The following is a 25,950-nucleotide window of genomic DNA, read 5'->3' on the forward strand; positions in this document are numbered from 1 at the left end:
GCCGTGCATGAATAGTTGAGGGTATGCTTAAGTCAGTACGACTGAGTTCTGAGTTAGATACGCCCATGATAATTGATGATAATATTGTCATATAGAAAATAGTCAAAAACCAAGATGATGCCAGTAGAAAGGTTCGCGGAAGACCGGCACAGCAGGGGGGAGCCTGCTGCGAGCTGCTGTGTCTGTTATTACGTCTAATGCGCGAACCTATTTTTTATTTATTTACATACTATCAGTGTCCTTGTAGCGTTACAGAGAGAGGAGTGGTGTTAGAAGTTAAAAATGACAGTCTTGAATGATGCGGGCTCAGGGTTGTTGGCGATGGAGGCAGGGATGTGATTCCATTCGGATGATGTCTTCGGGACGTAGAAGTGGAAGTACATATTGGTCTGGCAGAACGGACACTTGAACTTAGAAGTTTTGGTCGACGCGGGATGAAAGGTAGCAAAGTGGTGAGAACAATGTGCGTTTTGTTTTAGGACTCGTAAAGATTTTATGAATGGGACGTAGGCGGGCTTACCTACTTCCGATGGAAAGGTTACGAATGTCTAGAGAACATTTTTTTTTTTCAAATTATACTCGTGGTGCGAGAATATGTATCAATAATGAAGCGAGGTGAATGATTTGTGATGGCTTCCGGTGCGTTTACAAATACAGAAGTGTATTGATCTCAGATTTATGAAGCATACTCGAGTTTAAACCTGACTAAATTTTATAAAGAAAAAGTTTTAAGGAATAAGGAGCCGAAGCATTGTTACTACGCAAGAAACCGAGGGGGCGGTTCGCAATGTTAATCGCGTAGTTTATATAGTTATTCCATGATAAATTGTTGACTATGTGGACACTTTGGTATTTATATGTATTGACATATGACAACTTAATATTAGTAATGGGATAAACAGGGATCGTACATTCAGCAGTTCTTCGCGAAATCCTCATCATTCTGCATTTGTTAACATTCAATTTCAAGGACCATTGTGAACATCAAGAAGTAATGATGTCAAGAGCAGACTAAAGTTAGGAATAATCATGAGGGTTAGTTATTGCGCGGTAGAGGACACAATCATCGGCAAATAGCCTGATTGTTTATGTAATGTCGGGGAAAAAGTCACTAATGTAAATTCGAAACAATAGGGGTCGGAGGATGGAGCCTTGCGGTGCACACAGTATGCGACAAAACATTTGCGTGATTTATTACTGGGAGCGGTTACGTGTTGGGTGCTGTTAGATAAAGAGCATTTAATACACCGCAATAAATTCGAGTCAATATTAAGCATGCTAAGTTTTAGTAAAAGCAAACGGTGAGAAACGGTATCGAAAGCTTTTTAGAACTTAAAGAAAATACAGTCGATAATAGAACCACTGTCAGAAGCCCAAAATTGGTCGTTAGTAAGGAGAAGTAATTGAGTTTCGCATGAGTAGTATTTCCTAAAACCATGCTCAATGTTGTGAAATAAGTTATTTTGTTCGAGAAATGCAGTTAGATTAGCGCACTGTCTGCGATAGTTCATGATGGGCCTCGTATTTTAAGGTTGAAATGAGGATGAGGTATAGTGGACCATTCAACGGTTACAGAGTTCGCGGATTGGCTAGCCGGTATTTTGAAGCATGGAACCTAGCATAATTGTTCTATATTTGCTGAGAGTTGTGAAATGTAAAGAGTACTATTGGGGATCTGGCTCTACAAGCCGCCGTATGCGCCAGAATAGCATCCACTGAGGAAGCGCTCTTCACTGATTGCCTACTCGCTTTTCTTTCCTATCACGCAGCTGGATCAGAACCTACCGAGCGTAAGCCACATTTGACTTTCACTGTCAGATTCGGCTTTCTAATTTTTTAGGTCACCTTGAGCGGAAAGCAGTACACATGTTTTTTTTCTGCTAGTGTTCTACGAAGGGTTTCGACGCCCACTGCCTCCAGTAACTGAATATTGATGATTTGAGAGGAAATACTTTTTTTTTCTCTAGCTGAGATTCACAGTAACGGCGTAGACATAATTTCTGCGATAATCGTCAAAGAAGCCTTCGGTTATCGAATTTTCGTTAAATCTTTACTTCATTATTTTGAAGTCCAAGCTACATTCCCGAAATAATGGTGTTCAATATTTTTATGTGCTACTCGAGAAAGATGATGCCGACCTCTGGATTTGGTTGGGCGTGCCCTTTAAGCGGCCTCTGGCTGATCAGAGGACGACGACGTGCCTTGCTTGATGATGGCTGGCTTCCATGTTGACCAGTGCTTGCTACTACCTGTAAATACACCTCGTAAATAGTTTTCTTGCTGTGCTTCCACGTAACAATATCGAGGCGTGCTACTTTATTAGGACTACTGAAATTGTCAACGGTTTAGAAATATTACTGAAAGCTGGAACAATTAGTTGCATTGATTGGTTGAACTTGACAAGGAGGAATTGTTATACGCAGGTGCTGGAGGTATTGCCTATTTTGCTGGAAAGGCATTAATAGCGCGCAAACATAGCAGCAAATTCCGACAACCTCATTTCAAGCACCACGCTTAAGTTTGAAGCTAACTTTTTCTCAGGATCCAACGCGTTCTCATTGACACGATATTGTAGCGCACAAATAACGGAAATGAAGGACCTGACAGCGACAGACAGCAGAAAGACGTCGCAGCACTCGCAATTATTTATTAGGCACAAAGCTCGGTACATGTATTTGCTGCAATCTAATAAACAGTTGTGAGTGTAGCTCCGTCTTTCTTTCTAGTATGCCTGTCGCTGTTAGTTTTTTATTTCTGGTATTCTTGCGCTACAATATCATGTTGATCAGCGAGCGCCAACTCGCCTGAGAAAATGTTATTGTTCAATTCATTCTGTCTGGTCGCTTTTCCTCCCGTTTTTCTTTTTGGTCCATCCCTTTTAGCGATGTATATATCAGCTGTATTTCAGCTCACTTGTGCCAAACCTTAAAAAGTCCACAGGTGAGTTACCATCGTGCACCCATCTTAATATTGCTAATTGTCCTATTGAACAACTCATAATTGACTTCTTTTACTATGAGCGCAGGCAATTTTTCAACAATGAAACAATAACTGACTTCAAAATTAGGCTGTTATTATTCTTATTTTTTTATTTTTTTTTCGCTGCAAAGAAAGCGCGCGAGATTTGAAGAAGTACGACGTGACTAGGTCCTCTCGCTCCGCGACATTACTTAGTGTGTTCAAAAATGTAGCTTTGAATAATCGATGCTGCATTCTAATCGAACTAACGGAGACACCTTAAGCAACGCAGATAGAATACAACATCTTGGCGTCAAATTTTACTGCGATGTGTTGTCTGTTGAAGCAATGAAGCAAAAGGAGGCCATGTTATACGCGGTAACTAACACATGGCAATCCTTGAAGCTTTGTCAGTGTTTTTGACGTTGGCGTATAGCCAGAAGGACGTGGAGCTTTTGGCGGTGGATGGAGATGCACTCCGTGAATGGAGGTGCCATCGAGCATAGTTTTTGCTTGCGGCCTATTCATAACTTTAGCCTGCGTCTAGCGTCGATCATTGGTTGGTAGAATGTTCGAGGGCAATAATGTCGCTGCACGCAAGCTCCTAGTCGCGTAGTACTTTTCTAAATGTGACGCGTTTTCGTGACAGTCCTGAAACAATTGAAATCAGTGCAGCTATCTTCAGAGAAAAAAAGAAATATTTTGTTAGTTCTCATTAGATTTTACAACTTTCTCACTGAAAATTTTCGGTTTGAAGAAATACCTCAAAAATTAATCAATAATTCCTAATAGATTTCCTAAGCTCAAAGTAAAAGATACATTGAGCCGGACAAGGGGGAGTCAACAATAATAAGCTGGTTGCATTCTCTTAACGCACGCGTGGATTTTTACGACTTGGCACAAAGTTTGCTGGCGGACCCCGTATGTTTCAGCTATTCTGCACTATCAAAGCCCAACACAAACGGCTGTCCATTCGAAAAAGAAAGCAAGAGAGCGTGACTATTAAGCTGTATACCCCAAAGGGCAACTATCTCGATACCGGCATAGCCATATATATATATATATATATATATATATATATATATATATATATATATATATATATATATATATATATATATATATATATATATATATATAACGAAAAGATAAATGTTTTTTAGCATTGACCTTGCGCGGTTTGGCTACCTGTGATATATCGGTGACGTATTGCTCTAAACTCACATACGGCGTTCCTCTGCTGGGCTTATCAACCATCACCCTTGCCTACAGATGCGTTTATATATGAGCAGCTGTCACTGCCTTGATGCGGCTTGATGCCTTGACCTGACCATATAGTTAGCCAGCAGTGAGGCTGCTGTCCGGTTGCTTTGCCATGCAATAAAGTCATCCTGTTATGATGGTTTGAATTACTGAACGCTGCGTGTGTCAACAAAGTCAATACCTTGGTTGCTTACTGAGATGAAATCGAAAACGTCAATATAAAGTTCTTAATATGTAATGGCCTGCCCTCTGCCAAAGTATCGGCAATAATCTTTGTTATGACATTTCATTTTCGCTGTGGCCTTGAGTTATTTAATTGCATCTACTTTGAAAACTGAAATTTGAAATGTACGCCTATATATTTAGCAATTGTGAGCGCCCAATTCTGCCTCTCCAGTTGGATTAGTTGGAAAGCTGGAATTCTCGGTGAACTCCAAAGTAGATTCCCTTCACGGCGCCATGTTTCACCAATTCACTTTCAATATTATTCATTTTTGGGTGCATGTTTAAATTGCAGAATTCTTTGTTCCAGAGTGTATTTTGTTCCCATTCATTCAGCTTGATATCATAGTACTATAGAACCAGTTTCCAGATATCAGTGTGAAATTGGCGCTGCAAAAAAACATTGGTGTTCTAATTAAATTTGCTAAAAGCGCCTCTGGCATAGTGTGGTAGAAGATACAATGTAAGATAGGTTTATTTATTCAAACACGTGTTTTAGTAGTGTGACGAAGGTAATATTTTTCACCGAACACTGCAGTCTATCCGTAGTTATTGCGTTCGATGTATCGTTGCTACTTGTATTAAGTTGTATTTCTGAGCGACAGAGGTAAGCAATTCCAATTTAGGCGTTTCTGCATCATTGTCACAACTTTCTAGATATCCGTTATCATTCTTTGGTGATCAGGAAACACTAGGAAGCTTTTTTTTTACAGCTTCGGTTTCCTAATCTGCCTTACAGAATGCAGGAGACAAAAGCAGTAACAATTTCTTTATTATATACATGAATGAAATGTATTGCTGTATGTACTCAACGTGAAAGAATTATATTCTTCTTTAGGAACAAATGGGCAGCGTTGGTAATTCCACGAGAGCAATTTTCGAAATTTTTGTTTGAGGCACATAGTTTCCAATTCAGCCGAATCTTTTTCGCTACGTCAAAAGCGAATTGTTAGGAGCAGCAGAGTGTACTTTTGTGAACATATGAATAATTTGACTTGATCGAGATGATATCATTTAAGCGTGCTAAAGTGTAAACGCGGGGTGCGCAAAGTTATCTAGCATTTCTTGCGACATCCATGCATCGAAGTCACTGCAGCGAAACTATGGGCGCACAGAGACTGTCGGATCGATATATACATAGAGACGGAAGGGGGAAAAAGAAATGAAAAAGCCTCGAGCTTTTCTGACAGCTGTGATGATCTTAAGACACCCAGTGCGGTCACGAGTTAACTGTAGTCACTCCTGTCTGTAAATGAAAGACTGCACGCAAGGGAGCATTGAGGAAACGATAGATGAAAGTCTAATGCAAGCACAGAAGAACGCTGTGAACACGGTTTCAGTTGTTTCAGTGCTAGCTTTCACTATGGTAATGGCGCGTACCACTTTGTGCAACTTTCGATCTTAGTTTCCGCTGCTTGGGATTGCGCCTTCTCGCGTCGTCGACGTCGCAATCTCATAAGCTGCGATAGGAACAAAAATTTTATTGGAAGTCCAATTACTGGAAAGCGGTATACACGGTTTACGACCGTCAGATAGGTCTTCTATGCACACGTTATGTTTTCTACGGAATTCAGCGCAATAGTTCTTATCTCACAAAGTGATCTTAAATGAACAATCGGCTTTTTATAGTAGATTGACCTACTACAACCACTATATGACTTTAGCCATCGACAAAATGAGTTGACTAGACGATAAATATGATCGCTCTAGCGCAAACAAAGCCGGACGGAATGGAAGAAGGGGAGCGGTAATTTACTTTCGACTGTTTATTATTTATTGTATAACATTCATTATATACAAGCAGGTGAATGCGCAACATACAGAACGGCTTCAATCGCACAACACCATAGTCACAGCCGTCTATCAAAAAGCTTTGTCTTACCTTATGTGCCCCGTGTAACCCACAGATTAAAGAAACTTGCAGACAGTCATAGGGTGCCACTTTTATTCTCTGCGCTACGCAAGCTCGCCTAGTTGTGTCATCGCATTTTTTCTGATTTGCGCAAGAAGCGTGATTTTTGTAAAGTACATGCCAAGCCGTACACAAAATGTGCGACCGGAGCCGTGTATGAGTTTCCGCTGTCTTGAAGGTAAGGCATATGTCGGCGAGACTGGGCGATGCTTAAATGAGCGTGCGTGGGAACATGAGCTCTCACTGAAAGGTAAAGACGAAACACCTTTGCCTAAGCACTGCAATTTACATCCGTGTGAGCCACGACTGGACAAGATACAGATTCTTAGAAGAAGCAGGGACACCACGGCACGTGAATTGTTAGAGGTATTTCATATTAAAGAACAAGGTTCATCTTATATAAGCAACACATCAGTTTAACTTTGCATGCAGAAAGAAGGTTCTAGACTGTGATTAGGGTGCAGCGCGAATGAAACTGTTCTGTACGTTGCGCATTCGCCTGCGTGTATACATTGCATGTTATACAATAGATCATAAACAGTATAAAGTTCGCGCTCCCCTTCTTTCCTTCCGCCCTTACATGTTTGCGGCAGAGCGATCATATTTAGCTTCTACTGAGCAATATTAACGGCCTAGTTCAGCAACATGTACTTCTCAATTGGTTATGAGGGTTGTACTTGAACCTTCCTTATAAACCTGACCCCATGGAGTTTACCGTGCCCCTGTATACAAAGAGAGTTTTAATTTATCGCAGGTAGCTCACCACCGAAGACGACCAAAGTGGATACACTACCGAAGGCGACAGCTCAGAAGACAGTCGCCAATACTGAAACTCGACCGATGCCGAAGATTACGACGCCTACTTCTACGCCTCTTCCCACTACGACGCCTCGTCCCACTACGACACCCCGTCCCACTACGACGCCCCGTCTCACTACTACGCCCCACCCCACTACTACGCCTCGCCCCACAACTACGCTTCGTCCCACTACAACGCTTCGTCCCACTACAACGCCTCGCTCCACTGCAACACACCGTCCCACTACGACGCTTCGCCCTACCACTACGCCTCGCCCCACGACAAAGCGTCGCCCTACCACTACGCCTCTACCTAGGACACCGAGTACTACCACTACGCGCAAGCCTACGCTGTTCTGTGTGTTTGGCCCGCAATTTACAAGTGCTGCTGTCATCAAACAACAAATATGCGAGTACGCCGTATACGACGGCTCTACCTTTCACGGTGCTGTATGGCCTGCCTATGGCCATCGCCAGCTCGATATCTTTTTCATGGTGAGTCCCACAACGCCGAGTTTAGAACAAGAACAAGGGCGCGTGTGTTTTTTCATTGACCGGTCAATCGGGAAAGGCTTAGAATGCTTTGGCATCGCGCTCGTAACAAATGCGCTCGAGAAATAGAATGAGAAGTTACCTTAGTATTCAATAATTTCATATTCTTGAAATTCTTACATTGAAGTTGATTTAATGGATGTTTTGTGTCTCTAGCGATGCTAACAACCTCTTACTGCAATTTTATTGTGATTTGAATGTTTTCATGAGCCTCACTTACAAACATTCGTTGAGTTTGGAGTTCACTTGCATAAAAGTGTAACATTGCTTCTCTTGATTATGTGAAAATAGAATTGATTAATCCAGTGTTACGATTGTAGCCATGGCTCGCAGTGTGTAGAATGAGAGAATGTAGAAGGCGTAAAGCAAGAAGACGGTTGTCTATCAAAGCATAGGCCTCCTGTGCTTCTATGTAGTGCCCTGCCTGTCACTCTAAACTTCATTACAAATACTTTTTCTGCGAGACGCTCAAATTGCCAGTTAACGTATAATGGCTTTGCGCTGTAAGGGATGTAATTTCCATGGCACCGCCATTTATGGGCAGCCAAATGCTCCCTGTGTGATGCCGTTACTGGCCATACAGGGTGCGTTAAAGCTAATAAGGGCGCTAGAAATTTTAGCGCTATGACGTACACTTAAACACGCCCGGGGGAGGAAACTTAAACGTTCCTATCGCTATGAGTGAGACTGCCATATTTGTTTTTAAGGCAAAGCTTTCTTTGCCAACTTTCCTAAGAGTGGCTGCTGGCTGCGTCCTGCGGTCTTGGCGAATGTATCTTTGGATATATGTATATACAAGGGTTGTATGAAGAAACTCAGGACGTGGCTCATCTAATTCTTGTAGGCACACCAAGTAAGCCCACCTCTATTCTACGTTATCCTAAACCTAAACATATCATGTCGGCTCTCAGGCATCTCTAGAGCATATAAGTTTATTAATGGAAGGGCAAATTATGTCTGGCAGGTTCTTTAATTTACTTCGCAGTCGATAATTCGGTCACTCGGTATTTACCATTGTGTTCCTGGCAAATCCTCCGGAATGGGCATGTCGCACTATGCACGATTCCTGTATAAAACATGAAGATATAAATTCGGGCCACATATATCTCTGTGTACAGATTGGTTATTTATGTCTCGCGAATTCCTTGATGATTTTCTGTGCTCGCTCTTGGTCAATTACACTGAATGGGTATGGACCACTGTGTCACAACAGGTACGGAATACCTATATGCTGCTTTATTGTGCATACCTCGGCTATAACCCGTGGGTGTTAGTTGTAAAGCATTTAATTAATCGCCAAACTTAATCTTAGCTTCGCATGTTTTCTAGCACGTAGATTGGGCCTGCGTGAGTCCTTATTCTTCAAGTTTGATCGCGGTAGCTTTTTTATAGTTCTTCTGGTACAGCCTGCTGATCGCAAATGCTGTTCGCAAAACACAGACGTAGCGCACTGGAGCCCTTCAATAGGCAATTTGGTGCTAAAGCTGGAGTTTTGCTACGCACTTTGAACTTTGCCTACAGATCCCGAGTAATCTGCCGCGTTTTATGCGAAATATAGGGCTTGTATAACAAATTAAAATAGAGGTAGAATCATTGGACAGTACTTACTTGTAAATATCGCCATTAAAGTCCGACAATGTAAGAGTTTGGTGCCGTATTAAACATTTCATATTCCACCAACCACATTTCCAAGAAATGTGAACTGGGTGAGATGTAGAGTTCTGTTAGTACACTAGGAAGCATGATTTCTAGCGGGCGTATAACGCCTTCTAGCACTTGTTTATGTAATTATTTGCAAAGGCGGTAACGTTCGGGTCATTTCATCAAAGTTAACCTATGACGCAGTTATCTTTTTCCAAGGAAAGCCGGTAATTTATGCTCCGTTAGTTACATTAGGACAGCACTTTGGAGCTTTTGCATACGTAATTTTCTTCAAAAACTTAAATACCCACTGTTTTTTGAACTTTGCCCCTGACAATACGTTATCGTTAACCTGTTACTTACTTTCACCAAATCTAAAATGCTACTTCGCTCAGTTAGCTTAGGGCTCTCGGGAAACATTCTGCATGCCTCGTTGAGCGCAGAAGAAAAAGGTATTCAGAAATATTTTCATCGCATATATTTAAGCCAGAAAAATCTCTCTACACATCACCACTATCATGGACACAATTTTAAGCATTATTGTACTCGGCAATATCTGCACAGTTTGTAGGATATTGGCAAACATTGCGGAAAATGACCCCATGTTATAGGTCTGGAGAACTCGAATAATTTTTTCAAGCGCGTAATTAACAGAGTGTGCTTGTACTTTGCCCAGACATCACTCATATGGTGCATCTCATTTCCTGGATATGCCAAATTTGTGACACGTTCAGTTCCTTTAGGGCACTGGTCAAGTTGTCCATGCCGTTTAAAATTAGGTTTGTAACGGCATGAAGCGTTTATATATTAGAATTTCTATTTAGCCGCAATTTACTTAGACAACTGTTATTCAACCTCGCCCGCAAAAGGCTCCCAATTTCAACCAAATTTATACAAACGTGCCTCGTATAACCCAACGAACTATCTAGAGAGTGAGCATTCATTGACAAAATGTGTAGCTTTTAGTTACCCTCTACACTTTAGGTACACTTCATTCAAAACATGGCTGCGATTCGGTTCAAACATAATTTGCCATCTTTGGTGCTACAGGGGAAGTGGGGAAGTGTTTCATATAAGGAAGACTCTGAAAAGGTACAGAATGAGGGCTTAGCAACGTTCATTTAGGGCCCTGCTAGACAAATCACAGTCTAAGTTGTCTCTAGAGCCCCTCCCTTCACATAACGTTATGCCGGATCCGATGAGATTATTACAGTAACGCTGTTTGCATAGAAGTGGTGAAAAATGTTACGTGGCGAGCATTCACGGTGTTTTTATAGGTGAACTACATTAGTCATCGAGTTTATATACGTATATAGATGGTATTGGGTGGGAGATATTTTGGGAGTGATGATACGTCCAAGGCACTTCCTTCATGCTCGCGGTTCCGGTTGCCCAGGCATTCGGGAGCATGTCCCGCACCACTGCCGGCTTGAGCTTCAACGCCGACCACCCGTCGGACCCGCAGAGCACTGTGCAACAGCTCGCCAAGGGTGGAGCTGCAGAATTGCAACGCTTCGTTAATCGAGTACCCCCTTGCGTCGCTTTGGGATTCCTCAACGTTAACTTCGCCCCTACAAAAGTGGACACGTTCCTCGTAGCGATGAAGGTGAGTTCTCGTTTTTATGGCTATTGTGTTTAGATGCATGTTTGCACATTATGCGCTCCTTGGGTAAAACTGGCTTTCTTGTAGACTTCTCATTTCGGCTATCGATAGACTCAAGGCTATCTCTGAGACAAATATTTAACAAGACTCGTTTTTTTATTTTGTATTCGTGCAAACACCGTGGGCACTCCTTGCTCTTACTCACCGATGACCTACATGGTCGTGCTTAATGGCAGTAGTCTCAGCAAAATTTATCTTTTTCTTACTCAGTAATGGAGCGTTTCCACCTATACAACCCCAAACAGGGTCATTCTGGAAAACGTAAAGACATTCGCCGACAAATAGTTCAAACCTATAAAACTACAGGTACCTTTTGACGTTACACAAACATGTCAGCAGAGCATCTCTGGGCTTGTATGCGTTTTAAATAGCTTTTTTAAAGGAAATGTTGACTATTTGGTATTATCTTTCAGCGGTTGTCACTGCCTGCTCTGGCAGCTCCTGCCGTAGCTGCTTCAGAACATATATATACGAGCTCGTGCTGGGACATATTGTAGTTCCAGATGGAGAACCGCCTCTGTAGGCGACCGATGGACGCTGCGTATTCCTCAGTGCCTGACGTGTCAGTTACGATTATACTAATGTCATCAGATTTGAGTGGATGCTTAATAGACCTGTGCTACGTGTGCCAGTTAGACAATGCACTTGACATGCGTAGCGAACACATCCAATTGCATCAAAGTGCAGGCGCTGAAAAAAAGAAAGAAAATAGGTGACTAGTCATTGTTGGAGTTGGAAAACCACGGGGAAAAAAGAATCTAATTCTCTTAGTATGGATCACGTGTATTGGGTGAAAGGCGGGCAGAGTGCGCCGCCATTGAGTATGTACAATCTAATGCGATTGCTACAAGTGGATCCCACTCCCACTTTTCAGGTGGCTGTTTCAGTGAACGCTACTGTCTGCACCTTGTCTCTCTCTCGCATATTTGCAGGTGATGTATGACGCAATAAGCAACCACGCCAGACGTTTGCTCTTCTTCGGAGCCTACATACACACCACACGTTCAGGGGAGAGACTCGCCCAAGAAGCGCAAAGTATACAGTAAGTGTTTCAGACGTCGTCAACACACATTGTTGTTAATTGCAGTGTCTATACACATAAGTGTTGACTGTTTTGCAGATAGTCTTGATTCTGTAGCGCCGTACCGAGATGCGGTATCAGAAAACTTCTTGCCGCGTGTCTGTAGTGAACGACGTAACCTCCAAGGAAGTAAACGTTTCCGTCGTATACTTATTTATAGAGGTGTTTGTGTATCCAAGCGCACATGAGTTATAAGAATTGTTTGAATTATAGCAGCACAATGCGTACTACAATTGAAGTGAAAGACAGAGCAGTAAGAGTGAGGGTTTGTTTGCGATAAACTATTTGCGTAACGAAGGCAAGACGACATAAAGGCGGCAGAAAGGAGACTGCCGCCGGCGAAAGTCCTACGCACAACCTTTGCTTCTCGCTTAGGATTAAATAAGATTAGTATCAAATATGCTGCAGATCCAATTTTCCCTCCGCCACCATTCTTGTCCATGTATTCATAACTTAGCCGTTGAAGTTAAGAGTTACGTATGTGTTTTGTGTGAGGAGCTGTACCGCGCAAGTTTCAGTAGAAGGCTAGAACGTTCTCTATACATATTGGAGAGCTGTTATGTGGTGGCCTCCCTATCGTTACACTATAAAATTAACTGTCTATTCAGGAGTTTTATACCGAACGTCCTGTGCTATGTTTTGTGTTGTGTTTGCAACGAGTAAGACGATCTGCAGGCTTTGCCTGCGTTATTTTGGTGCCGCGTAATCTTGGCGCAGCTACTGTCCTTTAAGTGCGATTTCCTCATGCAGCAGCCGCTGTCAAAGCCACTGAAAGAAGTTTTTTTTCTATAACGTGTCCGCCAGTGGATATTCTCTATGATATGCCATCTACATCCGAGAGTTTCTTTCAGGTAGCCAGAGGGTACACAAGTTCGAGGGAGAAATAAAAACTTTCAGAGCTGCTGTTGCTGCAGGGAAAGATTGTGTCGCAAATCGAGCCAGCACAACTGAAGCGTAACGCACGACACAGATTCTGTGTTGGCGGATGCGAGAGCTCTCACAATTAGTCAGTCGAAGCACCTCCCGTAAAGAAGCTTCCAGCACGGCTTGCCCTTAGAGGTTTGGTAAATTCGGGAAATATAGGTCAGCAAGTCAGCCATCACTGCCTTTTCTGTTTTCAGGAACCTTGGCCTCGTCATCTTGCAGACGCACATCACGCCCGCCATAAGCATCCTTTCGGCGAAATGCAAGGTGCATCTGATTTCATACAAGTCAGGTCAGGGTCACCAGGACGTGCCCTCCTTCGTGAGTTCTCTCAACGTGTGCGCTAATGTCAGCATTAATATATACTTTAAAACTTAGCGGATCATTTCAGCGAATTTCTGAGGCATTATTGTTAATAGTTTCTATGACCGAAGCGGTGAACTCTTGTAGAACATTCGGATTGTATCTGGAAGGTTCTGGGAAACCCTTCGGTTTTTCTAATGAGTAGAGAGGTCCCCCGGCCTAGTGTTCTGCTACTTGTAGCTATTCTTCTCTCGAATGAGGTTTCCACGCGTCGTTTCTTGGGCGCACCTTGTCCCAACATAGCCGGTCTTGTTGTAGGGCACCCACGGTGGCTATGAAGATTTGCCGCCGGGTACTTACCTGCCGCGGTGGCATAGAGGTAGAACACCCGCCTCGCGTGCAAGAGGTCCGTGGTTCGAATCCCGGTGCCGTGCAATTTTCCACCGGATTGAAAAAAATCCACGTGTTGATAAAATTTCATAAACAGGCCTGGAGTGTGTCCTGATCCCGGTGACCAGAACCGGTAACGCACTCCCTCACCAGAGCAGTATTGGCCGCCCTGGTGCAGTACTTGGCCACAACCTCCTATATGAACACAACATTCAAGCCCCGGCCCTCAGTCCGCAGCAGCTGCGAAGCAACTGACCACGGCGGTGGTCAGACCTGCGACGCAGCAGAGGGTGCTAAGAATCACTGGCTCCGGACAGGCCGCCATTGGAACATAAACCTGGCAACGTTTAACGCTAGAACGTTACCTAGTGAGGCGAGTCTAGCAGTGCTATTGGAGGAATTAGAGGGCACTAAATGGGATATAATAGGGCTCAGTGAAGTTAGGAGGCCAAAAGAAGCATATACAGTGCTAAAAAGCGGGCACGTCCTGTGCTACCGGGGCTTAGCGAAGAGGCGAGATCTAGGAGTCGGATTCCTGATTAATAAGAATATAGCTGGTAACATACAGGAATTCTATACCATTAACGAGAGGGTGGCAGGTCTTGTTGTGAAACTTAATAAGAGGTACAAAATGAAGGTTGTACAGGTCTAGGCCCCTACAACCAGTCATGATGACCAGGAAGTCGAAAGCTTCTATGAAGACGTGGAATCGGTGATGGGTAAAGTCAAAACAAAATACACTGTATTGATGGGCGACTTCAATGCCAAGGTAGGCAAGAAGCAGACTCGGGGCAAGGCAGTGGGGGAATATGGCATAGGCACTAGGAATAACAGGGGAGAGTTATTAGTAGAGTTTGCGGAACAGCATAATATGCGGATAATGAATACCTCCTTCCGCAATCGGGATAGCCGAAAGTGGGCGTGGAGGAGCCCGAATGGCGAGACTTGAAATGAAATAGACTTGATACTCTGCGCTAACCCTGGCACCATACAAGATGTGGACGTGCTCAGCAAGGTGCATTGCAGTGACCATAGGATGGTAAGAACTCGAATTAGCCTAGACCTGAGGAGGGAACGGAAGAAACTGGTACATAAGAAGCCGATCAATGAGTTAGCGGTAAGAGGGAAAATAGAGGAATTCCAGATCAAGCTACAGAACAGGTATTCGGCTTGAACTCAGGAAGAGGACCTTAGTGTTGAAGCAATGAACGACAATCTTGTGGGCACCATTAAGGAGTGTGCAATAGAAGTCGGTGGTAACTCCGTTAGACCGGATACCAGTAAGCTATCGCAGGAGACGAAAGATCTGATCAAGAAGCGCCAATGTATGAAAGCCTCTAACCCTACAGCTAGAGTAGAACTGGCAGAACTTTTGAAGTTAATCAACAAGCGTAAGACAGCTGACATAAGGAAGTATAATATGGATAGAATTGAACATGCTCTAAGGAACTGAGGAAGCCTAAAAGCAGTGAAGAAAAAACTAGGAAATGGCAAGAATGAGATGTATGCGTTAAGAGACAAAGCCGGCAATGTCATTTCTAATATGGATGAGATAGTTCAAGTGGCTGAGGAGTTCTATAGAGATTTATACAATACCAGTGGCACCCACGACGATAATGGAAGAGAGAATAGTCTAGAGGAATTCGAAATCCCCAGGTAACGTCGGAAGAAGTAAGGAAAGCCTTGGGAGCTATGCAAAGAGGGAGGGCAGCTGGGGAGGATCAGGTAACAGCAGATTTGTTGAAGGAAGGTGGGCAGATTGTTCTAGAGAAACTTGCCACCCTGTATACGCAATGCCTCATGACTTTGAGCGTACCGGAATCTTGGAAAAACGCTAACATGATCCTAATCCATAAGAAAGGGGACGCCGGAGACTTGAAAAATTATAGACCGATCTGCTTACTGTCCGTTGCCTACAAAATATTTACTAAGGTAATTGCTAATAGAATCAGGAACACCTTAGACTTCCGTCAACCAAAGGACCAGGCAGGATTCTGTAAAGGCTACTCAATAATAGACCATATTCACACTGTCAATCAGGCGATATAAAAATGTACCAACCTTTATATATAGCTTTCATTGATTACGAGAAAGCATTTGATTCAGTCGAAACCTCAGCAGTCATGGAGGCATTGCGGAATCAGGGTGTAGATGAGCCATATGTAAAAATACTGAGAGGTATGTATAGCGGCTCCACAGCCACCGTAGTCCTCCATAAAGAAAGCAACACAATCCCAATAAAGAAAGGCGTCAGACAGGACGATACGATCTCTCCAATGCTATTCACAGCGTGTTTACAGGAGGTATTCAGAGACCTGGATTGGGGAGAATTGGGGTTAAGAGTTAATGGAGAATACCTTAGTAACCTGCGATTCGCTGATGATATTGCCTTGCTTAGTAACTCAGGGGACCAGCTGCGATGCATTCTCACTGACCTGGAGAGGCAAAGCCGAAGGGTGGGTCTAAATATTAATTTGCAGAAAACTGAAGTAATGTTTAACAGTCTCGGAAGAGAACAGCAGTTTACGATAGGTAGTGAGGCAGTGGAAGAGGTAAGGGAATACATCTACTTAGGACTCGTAGTGACTGCGGATCCGGATCATGAGACTGAAATAATCAGAAGAATTAGAATGGGCTGGGGTGCGTTTGGCAGGCATTCTCAGATCATGAACAGCAGGTTGCTATTATCTTTTAAGAGAAAAGTTTATAACAGCTGTGTCTTACCAGTACTCACGTACGGGGCAGAAACCAGGAGGCTTACGAAAAGGGTTCTACTTAAATTGAGGACGACGCAACGAGCTATGGAAAGAAGAATGATAGGTGTAACGTTAAGGGATAAGAAAAGAGCTGATTGGGTGAGGGAACAAACGCGAGTTAATGATATCCTTGTTGAAATCAAGAAAAATAAATGGGCATGGGCAGGACACGTAATGAGGAGGGAAGATAACCGATGGTCATTAAGAGTTACGGAATGGATTGAGGGTGAGCTTTCTAAGCGATTTGCCGATTTTGCCTAGTTAAGAGAGTGCTCAGGGCAAGTGCCCTTCTGTTGTCCTTCCACGATCGTGAAACATTCAAAGGCGTCGTCGAAAGCAGATTTGCGGTACTATGCGAGACAACTACTAGAATGCAGCGGTTATTGAAAAGTATAGGAGGGTATGCTCGCGGCCTTAAGCGAACAAAATGGCGCGACATAGATCATTTCAATCTTCGCGCCTTATCTTTTGCATGCACTTTTTTTCAATGAGGCACCGCCCCATTTCTACTTTTTCGCGAACAGAATTTATTTTTTTAAAACGTTACGTAAAGCTCGCAAAACAGGGAAGAGAGCCAAAATTTGTAAACATCGCGAAAAATTCTGGTGAGTTGGCTTCTCTTTGACTTGCATGAACACGGTAACCTTTCTTAGCAGTCGTCTAGCCCTATGGGGAAGTTCCTAAGGAGTGGTGGTATAATGGTTGTGGGGACGGCTGGAGCAGACCGGTCTATCGCCCAAGCACAAACCTCATGAACACATCCACTCACGCCTACTGCTGCGCGCGCAGGCCGTGGCCGATTACACGGTCAACAAATTCAGAGCTCTGGCGGGCAACTTCAGCATCGTGTTCTCCTCGTCCCTGGGCGTCATGGTGTACGTGGCGAAGGAGAAAGCCGTTTACGGTGACAAGAATTCCAGCGGTCAAGTATGCGAGCGCGGCTACTTGTCCGACCACGATTTCTTGTGCACAGCAATGAACGCCCAACGCGCTAACGTCGACATCGCAGAATCGGCGTGCTATCAGATCTACAACCAGCACAACAGGTACCACTTCGTTACCTGGGAGGACATGAATACGATAGGGCCCAAGGTACGTGAATTCGTGGTCATTTACTTATTAGTGGACATTCACCGAGGCCATTTCTGTGTGCTCGCGTTGTATGTATCCGCGTTATCGAATTTTTTTCGGAAATAACGGTAGCAATCACAGTTTACGCCACATGTAGGCCGCGAACAAGTAATTTCCTCGCTACGCCATTGGCGTGGAAGTATCGCAGCCCTAGCACGCTTTTTTGAGGGCCCACACTTCAGCGAGACTATGTTAGGAGTTTCTTTTTCTTGCGCTGACCTCTTCATTATGCGCATTGGCTGATGATGAATGCCCCTTTACGGGGCCGTCAAAGAGAATGCCATTCAAAAATCTACTGCCAGAGCAAAACTTTTCATGGCTGCATTTCTTCACTAGGGCTCGCAGATCATGAAACTTATTTGTGTACACTCATACACTTTTGTTTAGGAGTCACGGCGCTAATATTTATAGTCCCTGATATGATGTGTCAAAGGACAAACAGAAGTGTATGTGGGTGAAGTGTGGAAAGCCGGTCACGTGGTAAACACACACACATACACACACACATGCACACACATGAGTGAGCTAACGAACACAATAACGCCGTTTGAAAATGAATCTGGGAACCCAAAGCCTGGCGTAATGCTCACGCATTTCTCTCGTACTTGCTGCTATATCGCCTCTGATTTCTTTTCGCTTTTTTTTTCACCAGATCAAAGACTACATCAACAGAACTGATGGGTGGGCCGTCTTTCATCCCGACTTAGACGTTCGCAGGGTCTGCGGTTCCGAAAAGGACATGGAGCGTGTGATTGCCTTTTACACGGCTGTAAAGAACCGCTATGGAGGATAACCTCGCCACCACACGGTGCCACAGTTCGTCTGGGACGTTTACGATTATCCGCCTTCCTTTCCTGTAATGCGAGCTCTCTTTTGGGATTTGTTATAACGCATGACCGATGAATAAAGCTCAGCCCCTCAACCTGGCTTTGGCAAAACTGCGCGAAGCTCGAGCCCTGACCTCTGTGTCAGCCAACCTGGGCTGCACAAGCCACGGGTGGCCATTGTTTTTTCAACCTTTGAAGCTTTATTTTAAAAAAATCTGTGTGTGATTTGTTTTTCCGTCTTTGGGTGAGTTTCTAGGCAAGGCAGCTCTCTAGTATTTAATGAAACTGAAAAGTGCGGCCAACACGTTGCAATGTTTTCGCCAAAGTACCGGTGGCGATGCAAATTTCAGCGTCGTAGAGCTCCGACCTGAGTATTGGTGGAATGACTCGCCGGGCCTTTCGGAAGAGACTGGAAGAGCCGCATTATCCTTTCTTTTTTCGGCGTGAGGCGCCTACAATTAAATTCATGAGACTTATATCATCAGACGTTGTTTGCAACGTATGATGACATGCGAAAACGATGATTTGAATGTTGGGCACGCTGTATAGCGGATATCTTTGTATTAACCACATGGGGTTCTTTATTGTCCTCACACCGGAGGCGTAACCAATGGCAGCATCTGAACAGTGTAAAGGTTCCCCCTCCCTCTCCCTCCCTTTTTAAACATTTATGTGTAGCAGTGATACCCAGCATAAAAATTATTTTCATTAACTTATTCACACTGTCCGATTATCCGGCAGCCCACGAAGTCGTTTATTGAACCGTCGTGATTAAGCCAGTGATGGAACACCGGGGCCGCACGTTTCAGCATTGCTGGTTAACAATCTGTACGGAGTACTTGGGCGGTGATTTTTTTTTCTAGACAGGCTCATGAATTCTGTTTTGCTAAGGTTGACTTCCATGTACCAGCCATCGCGCCAACTTAATTTTTCGCAGAGTAGCATTCAGTTCAACATGATATGAAGATGCAATCGTCATAAGCAGTAAGGAGACATCTGCCTATAACGTGACTAGTGCGAAGACAACCGCCTTCCACTCCATTCCCCCTTGAAAAAATGTCCTAGCTATGTCACTGGCACCCTGTGAATTTGCATTTCGCACTGATCGTAATGTGGCCGGTGTGGCCTGGATCGAATACGAAACCTCGTGCTCAACAATGCATCAACGTAGCCAGTGCGATCTATTGCCAGGCACCCCATTCTCACCAAACTTGCCGTTTGTCTCCTTACTAGCGCAAATTGGTGTTCCGGTTGACTCGGAGAGCAGTTGGCACGACTGAAGAGTAATGACGGTGAGAAGTCCGTGCTGTGGCCCTGCAGTAACGCCCTTACAATTTTGTTTTCGCTTGCTGCTCAGAACTCTACCATTGTATTTGCCCTTTCTGCTACAATTCGATGTGGGCTTCATGTTATGCGTACATAAATAGGTTAATTGAATACATTAAATGACAGCAGTGACCTAGTGAACGTATCGTCGATAAGCCAATGCCTTTCCAGTCAATGCCTTGGTTCATGAGTGATAAGTTTGCTCAGTCACTGCTGCAATTGCTCATATGAAGACGACCTCCAACCTTTTAAATGTGTTTGCATTCTTAGAGTACTGCAGCTTTTTTGAGGCGTTACCTATCCATTTATGTATAAATGTATGCATGTACGTTTATACATAAATGGATAGGTAACGCCTCAAAAAAGCTGCTGTACTCTAAGAATGCAAACACATTTAAAAGCTTGGAGGTCGTCTTCATATGAGCAATTGCAGCAGTGGCTGAGCAAACTTATCACTCATGAACCAAGGCATTGACTGGAAAGGCATTGGCTTATCGACGATACGTTCACTAGGTCACTGCTGTCATTTAATTTATTCAATTAACCTATTTATGTACGCATAACATGAAGCCCACATCGAATTTATGTATAAATGTATGCATGTACGTTTTCGTGCTTGTGTCTAAAAGATTTTGCGCCTTTGTGGGTCACTCAGTAGTTCGCGGTTGAGTCGGTAGCGCGTCGATCTGCTGTGCTGAAGTAACATGGTTCAAAGCGAACCATCAGACCAAGTTTTGTCAACAAGTATGTAGCACTGGAGACACCCGTGCTGCTCTTCCACGAACCTCTTTCATGCCAGCATGGGTCACTGTAAGATGCGGGACTTGGTAGGTGCTGCTGTTCGAACAAACTATTTGACGCCGATCTAGAGTACTCGGTCCATGCTGGTCTACAATGAACCTATTCTATGGCATGTCGGGTCATTGGGTGGGTGTCGGTAAATGTGTTCCTTTTTTCAGTGAACGTCTTTGATGCCAATTTGAATATCAGGTATGTGCCACTGGGAATGTGTCACTCTACAATGATGGAAGAGGTGTGGTTCCTTAAATTTCTCCGATGCTCAGCGTTCGTGCGTAGCGGTACATCTTGAAGGCCACGTGCAGGCTTCGCTGTGGCTGTGCAAGATGGCGCCAATTTTTCTAAGGGAAGCCCGAAAGAGGAGATCCGCTGCAATACACGGCTCATACATATCGCGTTCCGACAGTCGCTACACCTTTTGACGCTATATGGATTCAGTGCTGACGCATCATTGTCGGCAGTCATTATGAGATAGGTTCCACCACGATAGGTTCTGTCACAATGTTTTAAGTACGCATGTACCGATGGACAATTCTTTTAAAACGTACTATGAAAAAGTATTCCAATTCATGCCTTGTTCGCCTGTGAATAACAGTAATTCCTGCCCGTGGCGCAATAAATTCATATACAAATCCCTGGTTCTAATGCGGGCTTGGTCCACTGGTCTCTAAATTTAGTCATATTATTATTTGCGCCTCTTAATCCCGTGCATTGTGACCTAATCTGTAGGCTAACCATACGCGTCTGCTGTTTTCTATGTACATTGTTGCTTTGGGAAGTGTGTTAGTAAAGTGTAAGCGCATGTTCACAAGAATTGGACAAGTAGTTGCACAGCTGCATCCGACAAATTCCAACATGTTCTGACATGTTCCAGCAAGTTTTAACAGTCGAAGTAACCAAGTCTCTGCATATAATTTGACGCGTCAGTTTGCACCTGTTGGAAGCTCCTGTTGGAAACACTGCGGATGCAGTTCTTGGCACGACTATTTCACTCTTCAGTCGCCTTAATATAGCTGTGGTTGAACGACGCAAACCGATTTTTAGTGGTCCTTGTGACGGCATGTCAGCATGTCTACAGCCGGATATGCCTCTCTGTCAATGCGTGGCACAGAATGTGGCGCTTCAGGTTGTCCTTCCGGCTGAAGCTCTTGCAGCAGACCAAACACTTGTAGGCCTGCATGACATTCGAATGCAGTTTCCGGTGGCGCGCAAAGTTGGAGGAAGCGTTGAAGCCGAGGCCGCAGTCTGCGCAAACGTAGGGCTTAATTTGGCCGTGAATGTTAAGGTGCTGGTTAAGGCTGCTGGCCTGGGGGAAGTCCTTCTGGCATACATCGCAGATGAATGGTCGCTGACCCGTGTGAGTCCTCTCGTGGGCAACAAGGTTGCCGCTGGATGAAGGAGATAACATGAACATGCTTCAAATGGTGTGGATTGGTTTCACTAGGGCAAAAGTAAAGACAGCAGTAGTCTGACAACTAGTTGCTTGTGCACTTATTCTGTGCCTTATGCACACAAAGCATACTACTCGAAGTTAAATACGTTGAGCATAAGTTCAAATAAATTTACATAACCTTGTGCTTAACAGAAAATTCTGCTCGCATACTTAGAAATAAGCGCCTGTAAATAGAGTAGCCTGCATACTTTATGTATGCACCGCTTGGAATTTACCTACAACTAACAAATGCGCCTCGTGAAGCTAACCTGTAATTTTGGGCTGAATAAATGTATTATACGTCTACTACAATATATATGAAAATACCGCACCTTAATACATTGAGACGAGATGTTAGCTGTCCAGCATAGAATTAGAAATTTAGATAAACAAGCATATATCAGGTGCTCCATCTTGTTGGCACGAATATGTGCCCGGACCTAACGTAAAAAAAAACGCATTGCATGTTACCGTACGTGTGATTGGTTGAGTAGGGGCAGTAGCCGCATTTGTGCTTCCCTTGTGGCCGTTGAACATTTTGCGGCATTGGGCGTCCCTCCAAGTGTTCAGCTGAGCACGGGTAAGCACCACATGTGTCGCAGTAGAATACCGCATGCCTGGAGACCTCGTGCTGCTCAGCTCCTTGAAAGAAGTGGCAAGCATACAGCTTGATGTTGTTACCGAACCCTAAAGGGCCACAGCGCTTGTTCTGTCATTTTCTTTTCTTGAAATGCTCCAAGAAAACGTTCCAGGCATGGCGTAAGGAAGAAAATACGCTGAAGGATTAACAACCAACACAACAATAATCATTGTCCTTAGTTGCCTTACCATGCGCTCATTTGGCAGACATGACGCGAATAGTAATGTGTACAGTCTTTAAGAACTCTAGGTTGATACACACTGCCAGCATCACATGTTCAGTGCATTTGTCTACTCTTAGAGAGCAGCTGAGACAGAGCACTGAACAATTCAGCAGTACTGAAACACAGGAATCTTAAACTTTGTACTGCCAAAGGCTGTCATTTCACACATTTTAGTGTACTGGGCTCGACTCTTGCTTGGATAACTGATGCAGATGGACGCTCAAAACACAATTGCATGTCCTTGCGAAGCTGAAAGATGATAAGAATGTTAATGATTTTTAAAAGAATAAATTACAATTAATAAATTGAGTTCCTTGTCTCGTGCATTCGAAGTGACGGCACTCACATCAGGAACAGCGTATCAGTCGCCTCCTCCCACAGAAAGCACCACAGAAAGGTCTGCCGCACTTGTCCTTAGCTTATCTTTCATTGTACTGTACTGTTTTACTTGAACGTTGTTCCTTCAGTCAAGTACATAATGACATGGGCCATCAGCATTCATTATTCGCAGGTTTCACGCATAATCACTGTCATCAATGCGTGTGTCCAGCTTGGGACGGTGTTGGCTAAAGACGATGTGGACAACGTTGGTTCTCATGCGAAAGCATTATAAGCTCGATTACGGGAAGATCCATCGGCGTAGTCGGCGTGACCGAAAGACAGTACCAAAAATGGCTGACGGCGCAAGGAGTAAGAACACCTCAGAAAATGCTCGCATTGGCGCGATTTCTCAGAGAGGTTCCTGTAAACAAATTAATGGCGTTGAAAAGAAATTTGGTAACATAATAAAAAGAAGTGAAGCCCACTTCAACGGCCCTGAGTAGTCATCTGAGTTATGAATGCCTCGCGGGCAAGCGAGCGCGTAGAGACACTTGGCGCGTTTTGATTTGGCCTTACCGAGGCGCAGTTAGAATGCAAGCGAGAGCTTACGCGGACAAGGAACGCGCGGGGAAAAAGAAAACACATTCCATCAAAGGGACTTCACCGCTTTCGCTTTCCCACAGGTAAGCAGTCTCAAGTGTCCTTGCCGCATATTTTTAGCTGCGGACAACAAAACCACAGCAACAGTAAAGGTGCAGTCGCTGCCAACGGACTCCTATATGGCTTTTGCTTTCGCTATATTACAATTCCACCTTGATCATGCAAAGGGCACTGTGCCATCTAATGCTAACTTCATGATTCAAAGCCTGCGAGCGGCATAAAAATGTGCCTTTTGAATGGCGTTTTAAACCTTTGAATCCTGTGTGGACGCAAAAACAATGAAAAAAAAAAGAAAATAAGGACTTTTGGTGGTGCCAACTACCATGTCGTTCCGTAGGGAAAGCTCTAAATATTCATCTATCCATAATGCCCATAGTGGAATGCTAAAAAAAAAGAAAGCTAATATCGTGGTTGATCCGCTCTGCAACCATCTGAATTATATGCGAGTGACGTATGCTAAACTACGTTGGTGGGGAATCGACAATGCGGGAAGTTAGCTCAATTGCGTGGTATCCAAAATACCAATTTCATATGCTGCCGTTTTCTACTAACACTGAATTATATTCAGGAGCGTAACCTATTTTTCTAGCTATATATGCCTAATACTGGATTTTAAGTCCCCATTGCGAAGTATAGCACCTACTGCTTCAATGTTTAGGCTACTGCAGTGCTATTGAGGGTTACCGTCAAATGTGCAGCCCATATAATCTTCCGTATCGGAAGGTGCATTTCCCGTATTGTCTGCTTCGCCTAAACACAGAGAAAATAATAGTAAATTTCAAGTGAATGGCCATGGTTTACTAACCAGAATGTAGCTGCGACGAATATGGTGTGGCTTTTGACTGCAGGAACTCTGGTGTTTGAGGCCTTAAACCTGCAATAAATGTATTATGTACATGAAATTTGACAGTTACTCGATCCTAGTTATTATTATTTTTTTTTTGGTCCACTACAGTGATGCGGATGATTTGTCTCCTTCTTCCCCTTATTCCCTATTCTCTTGCTGATATGATTTTATACTTTCGCGGACCTCGATTTTCAACGCTACTTCTGTACCTTCATTGAAATCTCCACCAAAATTTGTAATAATCGGTGATAGTCATTGTTTCGAAACACCTCTTCACAAAGTCCGCACGTACAGTGTTTCTATACCGTCGTATACAAGCGCCAGTTTCAAAACACGCGTCATTGCAAAGCATGTGCCTCAAATAGGAGGGGGCTGCTTATATTAAAATCTGACTAATATTAAGTGACGTGTTTATTTTTCACTTACGATTGTTAACAGGCGGCGAACCGAAAAACCAAAATTTGCGCGTCTTCCAAGAACCTTTAAGGCAATGTGCGTGCGGTTCATGCCACGTACTCACTGTTCAAGCATACTCACCGAGCTTGACCATGATGTCGTAGTTCGTCTTTTGGTTGGCGTAACGAAGCTTCTTGGTACTGGACAGATCCTGCCATTCTTTGTCGCTGAAGTACTTGCGTATCTTTTCAAAATTGTGCGTCGACATATCATGCGCCGCTACAGCGCAAGCTTCTCTGCCTGCTCCTCCTACACATTCACAGCGTGGCTCAAATCTTCTTCATCTTCGCATAATAATATTAGCTCCCATGCCTCGCAATATTACCCGGTTCATCGGGGATGCTCAGTGGATTTCGTATTCTGTTTCTGGGCATGAGGTAGCGGGTCTTATTCCTGGCTGCAGCTGCTACGTTCAGTTATGATTGAATGAAGAAATGGTATGGTACCGAGCCCTTGGTACACGATAAATGTTTGCTTCGTGGTAAAAATTATTGCGGAGATTCTTCACAATACCGCCTCTCATAAGCATACTGTGTTTATGGGTTCTAAGACCTCGTTTTTTCATTTCTTTTCTTTACAGCAACAGTTTTTTAAGGGCTCACTCCTATTATTTTGATACCCACTGGCGTCCGTCGCAGGAATCTCGAAATGCTTTGCAATCTTATAAAGAAATAAAGAGAAAAATTGACCGTGCCCCAGTGTATTCGAATGCCGGTCTCTTGAGTTGTACATTTATTTTCCTTTCTTTGTGTGTTATTTCTTTGTTAACTAATTTCTTTTCTTCTTCAATCATATTACCACCCGATTCGTGGCCTATCTCCCATAG

General features: G+C 43.8%; 2 protein-coding genes across 4 annotated transcripts in view; one reads left to right on the plus strand and one right to left on the minus strand.

The window, feature by feature from the left end:
• The window catches only part of LOC135915801 (uncharacterized), a 32,182-nt gene extending 13,544 nt beyond the window's left edge, over positions 1-18,638 (plus strand). For 2 of the 3 annotated variants that reach the window (XM_070538175.1, XM_070538174.1), the window contains 7 exons: positions 1,770-1,790; positions 7,110-7,648; positions 10,743-10,952; positions 11,942-12,051; positions 13,212-13,335; positions 17,253-17,555; positions 18,247-18,638. In XM_070538175.1, the coding sequence (XP_070394276.1) occupies positions 1,770-1,790; positions 7,110-7,648; positions 10,743-10,952; positions 11,942-12,051; positions 13,212-13,335; positions 17,253-17,555; positions 18,247-18,387 (1,448 nt within the window). In that variant the 3' untranslated portion in view covers positions 18,388-18,638. The remainder of the gene's footprint in view (positions 1-1,769; positions 1,791-7,109; positions 7,649-10,742; positions 10,953-11,941; positions 12,052-13,211; positions 13,336-17,252; positions 17,556-18,246) is intronic. The other variant, XM_070538176.1, reaches the window with a different exon arrangement.
• Positions 18,639-21,380: 2,742 nt separating this feature from the next.
• On the minus strand, positions 21,381-25,413 carry LOC135915800 (zinc finger protein 675-like). The gene is made up of 3 exons (XM_070538177.1): positions 25,206-25,413; positions 22,454-22,619; positions 21,381-21,933 (listed from the first exon to the last, which is right to left on the minus strand). Exons 1-3 carry the CDS (start codon positions 25,330-25,332, stop codon positions 21,618-21,620), a joined length of 609 nt encoding a protein of 202 aa, XP_070394278.1. The 5' UTR covers positions 25,333-25,413; the 3' UTR covers positions 21,381-21,617.
• Positions 25,414-25,950: the final 537 nt, after the last annotated feature.

The sequence above is a fragment of the Dermacentor albipictus genome, chromosome 4 (assembly GCF_038994185.2).
Source record: "Dermacentor albipictus isolate Rhodes 1998 colony chromosome 4, USDA_Dalb.pri_finalv2, whole genome shotgun sequence".
In the NCBI taxonomy this organism is placed as follows: domain Eukaryota; kingdom Metazoa; phylum Arthropoda; class Arachnida; order Ixodida; family Ixodidae; genus Dermacentor; species Dermacentor albipictus.

Excerpts from the sequence above, each read along its gene's own strand:
- LOC135915800 (XM_070538177.1), bottom strand. The coding sequence starts at position 25,332 with ATGTCGACGCACAATTTTGAAAAGATACGCAAGTACTTCAGCGACAAA. Across the intron at positions 22,620-25,205 it reads CGACATCATGGTCAAGCTCG|GAGCTGAGCAGCACGAGGTC; the intron begins GTGAGTATGCTT and ends ACTTCTTTCAAG. Across the intron at positions 21,934-22,453 it reads CCCTACTCAACCAATCACAC|CGGCAACCTTGTTGCCCACG; the intron begins GTACGGTAACAT and ends TCCTTCATCCAG.